Raw genomic sequence first — 13,766 nt, forward strand, 5'->3', positions numbered from 1 at the left:
AGTCCCAATACTGTAAAACTCGACGTACATTCACATCACACATGTTAATGCAGCGGTAGAGTTACACTCACAGGACACTGTGCACTTATTCGCAATCACAAAAGTTCATTATTTGCTACTGCTTTAAAGCTTTGCCGGGTAAGCATTTCATTGGCGTTCTGTTCTGACATGATGCACTTTTTTTGAGCACGCACTGTCAAACTAGCCTGACTACGTCAGACTTTGTACTTCCGCTCAATTTCATTTCGCTTCTGTACTCAGTCTGAGACAGCTTCAGAGCTTTCTGTTTGCCACCGGTCTGGAAACAGCCGGGCCAATCAACGAACAGAGGGCGGGCTGAGAGCCGTGACGTAGACGCTGATTGTACCGTGGATGCATAGATTTACTTCACTTAACCTGCAAAAGTCGTTCACAGCCATGTTCACTCCGGTATTTCGCTCGATGGTTTTGTTTTTGCATCATACATGTGTTTACAGTGAAAGTTAAATGCGGCTGAGCATGCGCATAACACACGCCATAACCAAACGTTATGTGATTGGCTTAAGGGTAACCAATGATTTAAAACTTCAGACAAGCGCCCCCTAGCAAGAGAGAAAACACTTCTCTGTTATGCCATTCCAGACTCTGTCTACGAAGCAAAGTGAAGTAACAGAGTCTGGTATTACCAGGCTACTGTCAAACAGCGCCAAACTGGATTTTTGTTGGGTCAGACCCATCTGATATAGATGGGGGGCTGATACCGCGAGAGCAACATGGAGCTACATGTAAAAGATATGCAGCAAACAAGCCACTTTGAAATGTTGCTGTTTTCATGAATATAAAAGTTGGGTGACCCTCCCCCTAGACTAAAAAAAGTTGGATGACCCTCCCCTCAACAAAGAATAAAAAGACATGACCCTCCCCTATTTTCCTCCGGTGGTCCTGTCCATAAATACCGAACAGTCCCTAATTAGTGATTTAAAGTGTTTAAGAATTTAGAACAGAGATTATTGCTATATTTTTGTTATAAGCACACTTGATTTGTGTTATTGATAACGTGCAATGTTGTAGCGTCGGTACATGCTAGTTTCTCTTCTGTTTGTACATTATCTCATTTGAATATAATTTCTCTGTGTTTATTACTTAAAATTATGTGAAAGGAACTATGTACAAACCGTAATGTTAAGCTGGATATGTGTATGTAAATGTGAACATAATGTTCATACATATTTTTCTTCTTGTTTGTAGTTTTACAGAAAAAATATTGAGAAGTGAATCACCAGTAAAGTCACTAAAGTTATGAAGACTGCTTTCTGGAGTTCTTTTTTCAAGTTGTACGCTATCTGTTAAGCCTTTGCTTAAGCTACGCAATTGGTCAGAACAGAATACTGCCCTCCATATAATAAATATGCACTTGCTTTGCAATTCATCCATTGGGTTATTATGGAATCAAACTAATCAAGAGTTCTAGACTTTGACAGGTTCTTCTTATTTGCTTTCATGTTACTATAGACAACTATGCATAGGGTCTTGAAGTTCTATCACACCACATCTAGCCACTTGCATGTATGCTTACTTGGCATATGTAACTCTTTAGGTATTTGCAACACCACTGGTCATTATATGCTAAAAGTGTGAAAATTAATTGTAAGAAGTTTATATTAGTTCAAGTTTGCTCTGTGTAGATGAATTGTTATATTCCAGTGATGTTCTTTGACCCCATAGGGGATATCTTTTCCCTTCAGATTTAGTCAAAGCCTGTTCCCCAATGGTATGTGCTGAAGCTTTTGCAAGAGGCATATATACCCCTTGGGTCCCAGCAAGTTTTCACCAGGATGGTAGGACCCAGCGATCCATTTCGCCTCTTTGTATACCTTGTTTATTCGTGTAGCCTGCCCTCCATATAATAAATATGCACTTGCTTTGCAATTCATCCATTGGGTTATTATGGAATCAAACTAACCAAGAGTTCTAGACTTTGACGGGTTCTTCTGATTTGCTTTCATGTTGCTGTATGAGTTTTTTGTAGACAACTATGCCTAGGGTCTTGAATTCTATCACACCACATGTAGCCACTTACATGTATGCTTACTTGGCATAAGTAACTCTTTAGGTATTTACAACACCACTGGTCACTATATGCTAAAAGTGTGAAAATTAATCGTAAGAAGAAGTTTATATTAGTTCAAGTTTGCACTGTGTGGATGTATTGTTCTGTTCCAGTGATTCTGTGACTAAATCTGAAGGGAAAAGATATCATCTATGGGGTCAAAGCCTGTTCACCAATGGTATCTGCTGAAGCTTTTGCAAGAGGCATGTATACCCCTCGGGTCCCAGAAAGTTTTCACCAAGGTGGTAGGACCCAGCGATCCATTTGGCCCCTTTGCATACCTTGTTTATTTGTGTAGTCTGCCCTCCAGATAATAAATATGCACTTGCTTAGCATTTCTTCCATTGGGTTATTATGGAATCAAACTAATCAATAGTTCTAGACTTTGACGGGTTCTTCTTATTTGCTTTCATGTTGCTGTATGAGATTTTTATAGACAACTATGCCTAAGGTCTTGAAGTTCTATCACACCACATGTAGCCACTTACATGTATGCTTACTTGGTACAGTATATGTAACTCTTTAGGTATTTACAACACCACTGGTCACTATATGATAAAAGTGTGACAATTAATCGTAAGAAGAAGTTTATATTAGTTCAAGTTTGCTCTGTGTGGATGTATTGTTCTGTTCCAGTTATGTTCTATGACTAAAACTTGAAGGGAAAATATATCACCTATGGGGTCAAAGCCTGTTGCCCAATGGTATCTGCTGAAACTTTTGCAAGAGACATATATACCCCTCGGGTCCCAGCAAGTTTTCACCAAGATGGTAGGACCCAGCGATCCTTTGCGCCACTTTGCATACCTTGTTTATTCGTGTAGCCTGCCCTCCAGATAATAAATATGCACTTGCCTTGCAATTATCCATTTGGTTATTATGGAATCAAACTAATCAAGAGTTCTAGACTTTGACAGGTTCTTCTTATTTGCTTTCATGTTACTATAGACAACTATGCCTAGGGTCTTGAAGTTCTATCACACCACATCTAGCCACTTGCATGTATGCTTACTTGGCATATGTAACTCTTTAGGTATTTACAACACCACTGGTCACTATATGCTAAAAGTGTGAAATTTAATCGTAAGAAGAAGCTTATATTAGTTCAAGTTTGCTCTGTGTGGATGTATTGTTCTGTTCCAGTGATGTTCTGTGACTAAATCTTGAAGGGAAAAGATATCATCTATGGGGTCAAAGCCTGTTCCCCAATGGTATCTGCTGAACCATTTGCAAGAGGCATATATACCCCTCGGGTCCCAGCAAGTTTTCACCAAGGTGGTAGGACCCAGCGATCCATTTCGCCTCTTTGTATACCTTGTTTATTCGTGTAGCCTGCCCTCCATATAATAAATATGCACTTGCTTTGCAATTCATCCATTGGGTTATTATGGAATCAAACTAACCAAGAGTTCTAGACTTTGACGGGTTCTTCTGATTTGCTTTCATGTTGCTGTATGAGTTTTTTGTAGACAACTATGCCTAGGGTCTTGAATTCTATCACACCACATGTAGCCACTTACATGTATGTTTACTTGGCATAAGTAACTCTTTAGGTATTTACAACACCACTGGTCACTATATGCTAAAAGTGTGAAAATTAATCGTAAGAAGAAGTTTATATTAGTTCAAGTTTGCACTGTGTGGATGTATTGTTCTGTTCCAGTGATTCTGTGACTAAATCTGAAGGGAAAAGATATCATCTATGGGGTCAAAGCCTGTTCCCCAATGGTATCTGCTGAAGCTTTTGCAAGAGGCATATATACCCCTCGGGTCCCAGCAAGTTTTCACCAAGGTGGTAGGACCCAGCGATCCATTTCGCCTCTTTGTATACCTTGTTTATTTGTGTAGCCTGCCCTCCATATAATAAATATGCACTTGCTTTGCAATTCATCCATTGGGTTATTATGGAATCAAACTAATCAAGAGTTCTAGACTTTGACGGGTTCTTCTGATTTGCTTTCATGTTGCTGTATGAGTTTTTTGTAGACAACTATGCCTAGGGTCTTGAAGTTCTATCACACCACATGTAGCCACTTACATGTATGCTTACTTGGTACAGTATAACTCTTTAGGTATTTACAACACCACTGGTCACTATATGATAAAAGTGTGAAAATTAATCGTAAGAAGAAGTTTATATTAGTTCCAGTTTGCTCTGTGTGGATGTATTGTTCTGTTCCAGTGATGTTCTATGACTAAAACTTGAAGGGAAAATATATCACTTCTGGGGTCAAAGCCATGAACATGCAAATTGGGATAAGATAGAACAAAGACTTTCTCCCGGTCATCTTTGATTGGTTACCTCACCAAATGGGTGTAAACTGATATGACCTTTAATAGTGTCTGATTAGTTCAGATCTTTGGTCAATCTCTTTGAGACAACATTTTCCTGTCTCCTTCCGGCAACTTCATCTTCAAATTAACTTCTTTGGAGTCAGCGTGGACCAAGTTAATTTCTTTGTATTCAGCGTGGACCACCCCAAAAACCCAAACAAAAATTTGCGCACTCCAGGCGAAATCATCAAGAATCTCCTGCATCTGGACTTGTTCAGCAACCGAAGTCAATGCAAGCGTTCACAGCCTTTAGATGCTTTTCTAAGTTATTGTGCCCCTTTAAGGTGACCTTGATTCTTTGATGTTTCTCGTAGGTTGTGGTTCACTTATTGTAATCTTGCCATTCTCTTTTCTTCTCTTTCTTCACTTTTCTTTACTTTCTTGATTCTGTATACAATCTTTGCTTAGTTTAGTTGTGTGTGTAGTCTGTAGTTTAGTTTATTAAACCATTATATCCACGCTTTATTGTCTTTGTTTTTGCCACTCACAAAAATATTGAAGTCACTTAAACATCTTGATCTAGCGATACCTATGCTATTACCCTGCTAGTACTTTATTTATTTATTCTTTCTTGGCCAGGAAGATAATATATTTCCTAGAATCAATAACTGATTATGCTTTCTGTTCATTGGATGAACTGATTAAATAATTGTACTATTAATTCTGCTACAGTCAATTCAAAAAATAATTCAAATATTTATAATTAATTATAATCCGTTAAAATTAATTATATACATCTTTTGAGCTAATTTGCTACATGGGGGACTCATTCTCCGGAGCGATGGTGGGTTCAGTTCCTTGCTCTGGCTCCTTCATCGCAGCAGGCTCGGGCTCTCCATCTGCGGTGGGCTCTGGCATCTTTTCCTGCACAGCGTCAGAGGTGGCTGGCCGGGCTCGGGATCTGGTTTGGTAACGGGAGCGAGGTGGGGCTGGACGATGGAGATGGTACCCTTTATAGTTTCGCCTACTGTAACTGAGGACCAATCCACCCACAGAATGAAGTTGATGTACTCAATGTTCTAAGGTCCAGTAGGTATCACCCTTTGGCATCAGGAAGCGAATCTCATCGTCCTGCCTGCACCTGAAACCTTCCATAATGGGAGGTCGATCACATGTGGCGCGGTGGCAGATGTTAACAAACTCCTCCACATAGTCCTCCAGATCTTGGCCCATGAAATGTTCCTTCTGGATCTATACTAATTGCCGCAATCTCCAAATTCTTTCTTATGGGTCTGGTGTTCTGTCATGGGTAGGTCAGCAAAGGATGACGAAGAAGAAGATGTAGTTCAAACAATACCGTTTTCTTTAATAAAACAAAAGAAAAGAAGTAATCCAACGAGATTATACAATGCAACAGTGTGTGCTAAAACACAACCATCATCAGACAAAGAACTAAATGAACTGAAGGGCTTATATACTGTACATAAGATAATGAACTCAAATGCAAACAGGTGTGATCTAATTAATAATAAATAACCATGGTAACCAATGACAAATGGGAACATAGAACAAAGGAAGCAAGAAAACAAAGAAGAAACTAAAATTCCTTGATAATGAAACTAAAACTGAAAGTGACAGTAGTCATTTACATGGGTTAAGTCATTAAAATTAAAACAGAACAGAAAGTACTTTTTTTTCCATTCTTTACTTTAAAACATAGCACATCATTACAGCTGACAATATGCAAATTCATACTAAACATTCATAAGTAAATAAGAAAGTGCATTATTACTGAACACCCATATGTTATATAGTTATGATTTAATCACATAACTGCTTAGGTGTCTCTAAGTATAGATATGAGCACATATACAAACCAATTTTCAAATCCCACGTTTTCTGCTTACATTGTCTAATTCGCATTTTGCCAAATGTAGCCTGTCACCAATAAATGAATGTGGATGCAGTCTATTTTTAAATTTCAGTAGGGTTTCTTCTTGAAACGTTAAACTTTAAACCTGATGAAAAATCCAGAAAAGAAGCTGAACAAATATTTCATTTCATCACGTCAGTTGTCTTCATTTACAGTAACAGACATAAATGTGAAGTAAATGCATTGCAAATTTGCATTGTGCCAAATGTAGCCTATTCATTCACCAATCACCAATTAATGAATGTGGATGCAGGCTATTTTTAAATTTCAGTAGGGTTTCTTCTTGAACGTTAGATTTTAAACCTGAAGAAAAATCCAGAAAAGATGCTGAACAAATATTTCACTTCATCACGTCAGTTGTCTTAATTTACAGTAACATACATAAATGTGAAGTAAATGCATTGCAATCAATCACATAAAAGGCTGTTAGACACATTCTCAACAAACAACATTAAATGGACTGTTGCCTGATCAGATCGCGTTTGAAAAACTTTAATTCAAAGCAAGAAAACCGCCCTCTAAAGGTTGTGGATTTCATTGCACTGCATATCATCAGAAAGGGAGAAGCCGATGTTCACCATTTTCTTTACTGCTAAATCATATACCAACATTCAAACATATTGAGTAAGCCAGTCTACTGTGTCTCATCAGTATTGAAGGTTTGAGTGCACTGGTTGTCCACAAGAGAGCAGGATAGTGCAGCACCAGCTCTGAGTCCCACCTTTCTTCCACTATACGCCCCTGTGCTGTGGCACTACAAGACAACTGTTCAGTTATTGTTTTGCTGATTTTTTCAGGCCTATCATTCACATTCATTCACTAAATTACCAGAGGGACTGAAAATTTCAATTGGAGTCTATCAACAGTCATGAAGTTTCTTCTCATAGGCATACAATAATACATGTGTAGTGTACTCTATGCACAGCACTGTACACAACCCTTAGGCCATATGGCTATGGTTATGACATGGCATTAGACAAAGAAAACATAACATATCCATAAAGTTAATAAATTACCTTTATTTTTGAATGGTAATTAGTATATATATATATATATATATATATGCATGGCCCAAGACTTCTGCACATTACTGTATGCATAAAACAACATATCAATATTTGCCATTAACTATAATAATAAATAGTATTCAGAGTAGCTATTACAAATTAACAACAACAACAACAACAAATAAAAAAACTCAAATACAATGCATATGAATTGTTTCAGTGTGCTTACTACAGAGAGTACTTATATAATACAATCAAAAATAACCCCCTTTGGAGGCAAATTCAAAAATCTACTTTACCTTTTATAGACATACAAAAACATCTATTTATCATATGAAATGAGTTCAGTCAATATTATACAACATGTGAGATTCAAGGAGAGCATGATACAAGATTGTGACACTTTCACAAATCTGGAATAATGCTTGTTAACTAATACTAAGAATAATCTTATTGTCAAACTCTGATTGACAAAATCACATTTGTAAATTAGAAAGCAATACCCTGTTTAGGCGATTTGGTTGTTAATTGTGTGTAATGCTTACAGTCTTACATCCTGCAAATGAAGGGTACTGTATAGTACACATAAGTATCCTCATGACTGTTAAATTGCAGACAGAGAGACTGTGGAGCAAATGTCTTTGATCCACAAGCTTTGAGAAAAATATCAATTTGATGGCCGTCATTGACAGCAGGACACAGAGCACCGTATGCTGGTCAATTCTACTGAATTTCTTCTCCAAAATACAACAAGGCGAAGTTGAATTGGTGAAGATACAATAATGGTGAATGAAACAGCATACGGTACATCTTTGTTTGGGCGCTTGACAGGTTTGATCATATCAGGGTCATGATTGTCAGTCAGTCAGTCAGTAATCTCCAGATGGAGGTTCATGGTCTTTTTACTGTCAAAAAATACACTTGAACTTCATTGCTGGGAATATACAGACACTATTTTTTCCCATTTTTTAACGATGTGAACTTATTAAAGTTTTGCCAGAATGGAGATTGTCCTGATCTGGAAACATGGAATTCGACTACGTCTGATTGTTGTGTGTCATCAGAGAGCAGAAAGGGTCCTTGAGATGAGGGGTCCGATGGGGAGACACACCTGCTCCGGCTCAAACCTGCTCAGCACAAAGTCAAAAGACAGAGACAGGAGATGTTTGAGAAATTACAAAAATGTAGCCAATGGGAAGAGAATGTCAATGCTCAAAGCATAATCAAAATAATCAATGCACAGCGATGATGAATCATGCTTCACAACATACAGTACAGCCCTTAAAATGTACCATGGTGACTAGCCACAGTTACCAACTAAATACCATAGTTAATACAGTTACTATTTTAAGAAACTGTCACTTCTCATTGATATATACAACTGCACTGGATACAAAATATCAAACCAAGTGGAATCTGCAAACCAATGATGATGAAGCTTTTCTCAGAACTGACTTGTTATTCTGTTTAAATTTTCTGAGCCACCTTTCTGTAACCAACTGGCCTCTACAGTAGGTCATCATGTGTCCAAATATTAGTACTATGCAGTAACTATGGTATTTTAGCAGAATTTACCATAGTCATGACAAAATCAATAAGTACGAACTACAGTCATACATGATTCTAAGCAATTCAAAATATATCAAATTTTTCCAACTATATGATACAAGCAGAACCAACAAATATAAATATATATAAACATAAATAGGCAGTTGGTTTTCTAGCAAAAAAAAAAAAAAAAAGTTTCCATGGCATTTTGAAACACAATCTTTTTGCTTTAGTTCATTCAGAGAATGTCTAATAAGGGGAGAACTTCCACTCTCCGTAAACTTCCGGCTTCTGAAACTGGTTGCAGTTCCACTCTGGTTCCATATGAGGGCGCTCACAGGACATGTGCAGAATGCAGAATGAATGGAGGACTATGGTGCTATACCCCTCCAAATCCACTTTTCTCAGGATATAATTTTTTGTCTAGTAATTTGAATGTTGTACTCGAAAGGAGATGCAAAGAAATTATACATTGCTGGGTGTTAGATTTTTTAGAGTCACTTATTTGCTTTAAAAAGTCTTTTAAAATGTCAATGACGTCATACACATCGTACGACCAGAGATGCTGCTTTACGGCAATCCTTCAGTCACTTTGGTGCTTTCGCGCTCTGCACTTTCTTTTCTCTCGGGGCATCGACAACACAGCTAACACAGGTAAATACACGTGCTAGAAGAGTTTTTGTTTTGTCGTTGGGCGAAAAAGTCCGCCTTAACATTCTGGTCCCGCTTCCGATGCCACGATGCCATCAAGCGGTATCTCTGGTCGTAATCAGTCCTTCACTGACCAATCAGCGTTCATTAGCAGAATGCTAGTGTGTTATGGGCAACAACAACTCAACCTGTAAGAAATCGAAAGGACATAAGTACTCGTTCATTCAACTTTCGACCTATAACCCATGTTGAACTTGCAAAACCTACAATCAAATCTGAGATTTCTCAACCGCAATCGGGTGAAAGAGACAAATTTAGCCGTCTAGCCCCACAGACTCCCATTCATTTTGCACTCATGGGCGATCGCCCCCAGTGGAACTCTGGTGGAACTACAACCAAAATTCGGTACAATAGGACTTAATAGGGAGTGGCCAGGCTCTCCGTAGACGGGCTCTGGTTCATTTGTGTTGAGTACTCAGGCCACTTAAAGGGATAGTTCACCCCCCACCTTTCTTTTTTGCAGCACAAATCTTCTGTTCACGCTTGTCCATATAACAGCAGTGAAAGGCCTCCCTGTCCCCCTGACTTCCCTCTGTCTCATGCACAGATGTACACATCATTTCTATGTGGTGCAATTGTTTACACGAGTATTCACATGTGGTGGTTTCATGTGTTTAGAGAGATCTGATTGCTGTCTGATTTCATTTACTCTTAAATCAGTCTATGCAAAATGGATCTTCAATTGCCATGCTATACACAAAAATGTATAAAAGTCACTTCACAAAGGCTAAAAGCAAACAGAGGTTATGTTCTGTATTTTACTTATCATCAGCATAACATTTTCAAAATTAAAGATCACAAATCACAATGGGAGAGAGAGCCAGCATTGGTATGAGAATATACTGTATAATGCTCACCACTTTTAATGGGATTTGTGCATCTGCTTGTTGAAGAGCAGTGTTTCCCCTAGGATTTTTTGAAAGTGTCAAACAAGTGTCGCGGAGCGGGTGTGTTACGGATTCTCTGTGTAAAATTTGTAGTAATCAAAAAGCATGTCTAATGGTAGGGGAAACACTGAAGAGAGATATGTGGCCTTCAAAAATGTGGGATTTTTTTAAAATTCACTCTTTCAGAATTTAAATACATTTGCTGTGCTTCACACAATATCCACCAATTGGCGCATGGAACAACATACTGTAGCTCAACACACAGGAGCTACAGGCCAGATCAGACTGCTCTTGGCCACTTCTGGCAATGAAGAGTCTTAGATCGATCTTTAAATATGCCTAGACTTATAGATTATTAGATTTTTTCATTTTAAATTGAACAGAATTAATGTCATTCTCTGATAGTGTGATAAACGTTGTGTCGAAATATCGACACTAGAGGTTGCTCTTGGGAGCCCCAAACACTTTTCCATAAAAGGCCAATGGAAATTGGTGAGTAAAATTTGCATGATCAGCCACTCCCCTGACATCCGGGTATAAAATAGGGCTGCCGTGCTTCACTCATTCAGCTTTGTTCTTCAGAGTCTCTTTTACTGAGAGGCAAATTCCATTCACCTCCTTATCACGCTGCTGGATATACAGCACGCTACATAAGTGCAGAGAGTTATCTTGGGTGCATCAGCAGCAATCTTAAACAGGCAATTTTCTTTAAAAGAGCAAATGCACGGCGGATTGTGTATTTTCTATCATGGCTTTCCATCCATGTCCTTCTGGGTGCAGTCGATTTATGTCCCCCTCGGACGGCCACGATCGTTGCTTTCAGTGTTTGGGCCATGCTCATGCTGAGACATCTTTTATGGATGGTTTATGTCCTCACTGTGAAAACATGACCATGTGCACGTTGTGCTCTTTTTCAAAAGACAGAGTCACCTCAGCTGCTTCCCGTCCTGGTCCTTCTATCTCTGGGCAAGGGGATGAAATGGGAGCGTTTCCGCCGAGTGAATCCCTGTGAACCTCCCATTCCTCTACTCCCACATGTCTTCCAGGTTGAGTTTCTGGATGAGTTTGGCTTTTCAAGAAAACATAGAACACTGGCTCCTCCATCCTCACCACCCTCGATGGTGGGGCGGTGCAGGGGTACTCGGAGGTTCCTCACGTGGAACAGGCGGTTGCGGTGCATTTATACCGCATTATGTATTTTATATAAGTTTACCTCGTCTCTCACTGCCTCTGCCCTGTGCGCTATGGCAATCTTGCAAGTCTACCAAGCAAAAGTATTGAGAGATCCTCAAAAGGGTGGTCTCAATCCAGAGATGATGCCGGAACTGCGTTCTGTGACTGACTATGCTCTACAGGCTACGAAGGTCACGGAAGGTCACAGACTGCAGGCTCTGTGCACCTCTCCCAAGGTGGCCTATTCAGGGACACAGTCGAAGTCTTTGCACAACCGTTATTGGCAGTCAAGAAACAGATGGAGCCGATACAACCCATATTGCCGCCTTCTCCGGCTGCCCAGCCATCGCCTGGACTGGCAGCCAGACCAGCACACCGTTTCTCACGCAGGACGGTGGCACTGCCCACCAGTCAACAGGCTACTAAGAACCATCAGAAGACTTCAACCCAGACAGGCAACCCAGGGAAGGAGGAGAGGCTGCTGACCTGCTCAATTGGGGTTGAGCCTTACTCCCGGTGGAGGGACGGGAGACGTTGTTAAAGGAGAACTCCGGTCAATTTTAACATTGAGCTCATTTTTTTGTACATTTGGAGTGCTGTCAATACAGAGAACAACGACAAAAATCGGTGTTGCCTACACCGAGTTATTCTATTTTTAAAATTTGCACCCTGTTGACTTCAATGGGGCAAGTACTAAACCTGCTTTTAGCCTCTTAACATCCTTGATGTGTCATTACAAGTGCACAGAAAATGTGAGTGATTCCTTCTGAGTGAACACGAGTGAGTCTGACTGCAGTAGATGTGAAAGATGTGTATAAAAATGATGTTATTTAAGCCAGCGCAAATACCTTTGTTTACATCCTGTTTTTCGATTGAAGTCCAAAGTAGTCGATTGCCGAGTTCACGCGCGTGATCATAGGTATTAAACCTATGCGTGTGAACTCTGCAATCGACTACTTTGGACTTCAACCGAAAAACAGGATGTAAACAAAGGTATTTGCGCTGGCTTAAATAACATCATTTTTATACATTTCTTTCACATCTACTGCAGTCAGACTCACTCGTGTTCACTCAGAAGGAATCACTCACATTTTCTGTGCACTTGTAATGACACATCAAGGATGTTAAGAGGCTAAAAGCAGGTTTAGTACTTGCCCCATTGAAGTCAACAGGGTGCAAATTTTAAAAATAGAATAACTCGGTGTAGGCAACACCGATTTTTGTCGTTGTTCTCTGTATTGACAGCACTCCAAATGTACAAAAAAATGAGCTCAATGTTAAAATTGACCAGAGTTCTCCTTTAACCTTGAGGAGGTTTTGACCTAAGATCCAGGGCAAACATGTGTTGGTCCGGACCTGATTTTCAGGTTCCTGAGATAAGCACGGATAATGCCTCGTTCCCTCTTGGGATATCTCTGTGGTCTTACAGGCCCAACATAGAGATCCATTTGAGCTTTTACCGTCAAGAGGTTGGGGGACTTACAAGCCCTTTCAGTTAATGAAAAGTGCCTAGAGTTTGGGCCGGCAGACTCTCAAATCGTCCTGAGACCCCAACCCTCATCTATGTGCCTAAGGTTCCCACTTCCCCTTTCAGGTGGTGAACCTGCAAGCAATCCCTTCCTGATAAGGGAGACCCAGCCCTGTCTCTGTTGTGCCCAGTGAGCACTTTGCATATTTCTGGATCGCACACAGAGTTTCAGACGATTTGAACAGTTCTTAGTCTGCTTTGGAGGTCAGCAGAACAGAAGGCTGTGGACACTGAATTGTGGATGCCATTCTCCTGGCTTAACAGGGTCATGGCTTACTGTGTCCCTTGGGAGTGAGGGCTCGGAGTGTCAGCACGAAGTGATCAAGGTAATACCAGAACACCTCATTCATGAATCCCTGGAATATGGAGGGGGTGGATGTTGACCAGCTCATACGGCATGACACAGTACTTGTAGTGGCTGGTAGGTGCCACAAATGGCTTGGGAGTGAGGGCTCACTCCACTAGGGGCGTCGAAGCCTCTTCGGCTTTGGTGAATGATGCCTTGTTATCAGACATCTGCAGAGCTGCGGACTGAGCAACAACCAGTTCCTTCGTGAGATTCTACAATCTCCTTATGTAACTGGTTTCATCTTGACTTTTGGGTACCAACAGGAGA

The 13,766-nt window shown here is 40.0% G+C and overlaps 1 protein-coding gene across 9 annotated transcripts in view; it reads right to left on the reverse strand.

Annotated features, from left to right (window-relative positions):
* Positions 1–5,708: 5,708 nt before the first annotated feature.
* Positions 5,709–13,766, reverse strand: part of arhgef9b (Cdc42 guanine nucleotide exchange factor (GEF) 9b) — a 93,281-nt gene continuing 85,223 nt past the window's right edge. For 7 of the 9 annotated variants that reach the window (XM_079892342.1, XM_079892341.1, XM_079892349.1 and 4 more), the window contains one exon: positions 5,709–8,430. In XM_079892342.1, the coding sequence (XP_079748468.1) occupies positions 8,255–8,430 (176 nt within the window). In that variant the 3' untranslated portion in view covers positions 5,709–8,254. The remainder of the gene's footprint in view (positions 8,431–13,766) is intronic. The other 2 variants (XM_079892344.1, XM_079892343.1) reach the window with 2 other exon arrangements.

This window comes from Squalius cephalus, assembly GCF_949319135.1.
Source record: "Squalius cephalus genome assembly, chromosome: 14".
NCBI classification, from domain to species: Eukaryota; Metazoa; Chordata; class Actinopteri; order Cypriniformes; family Leuciscidae; genus Squalius; species Squalius cephalus.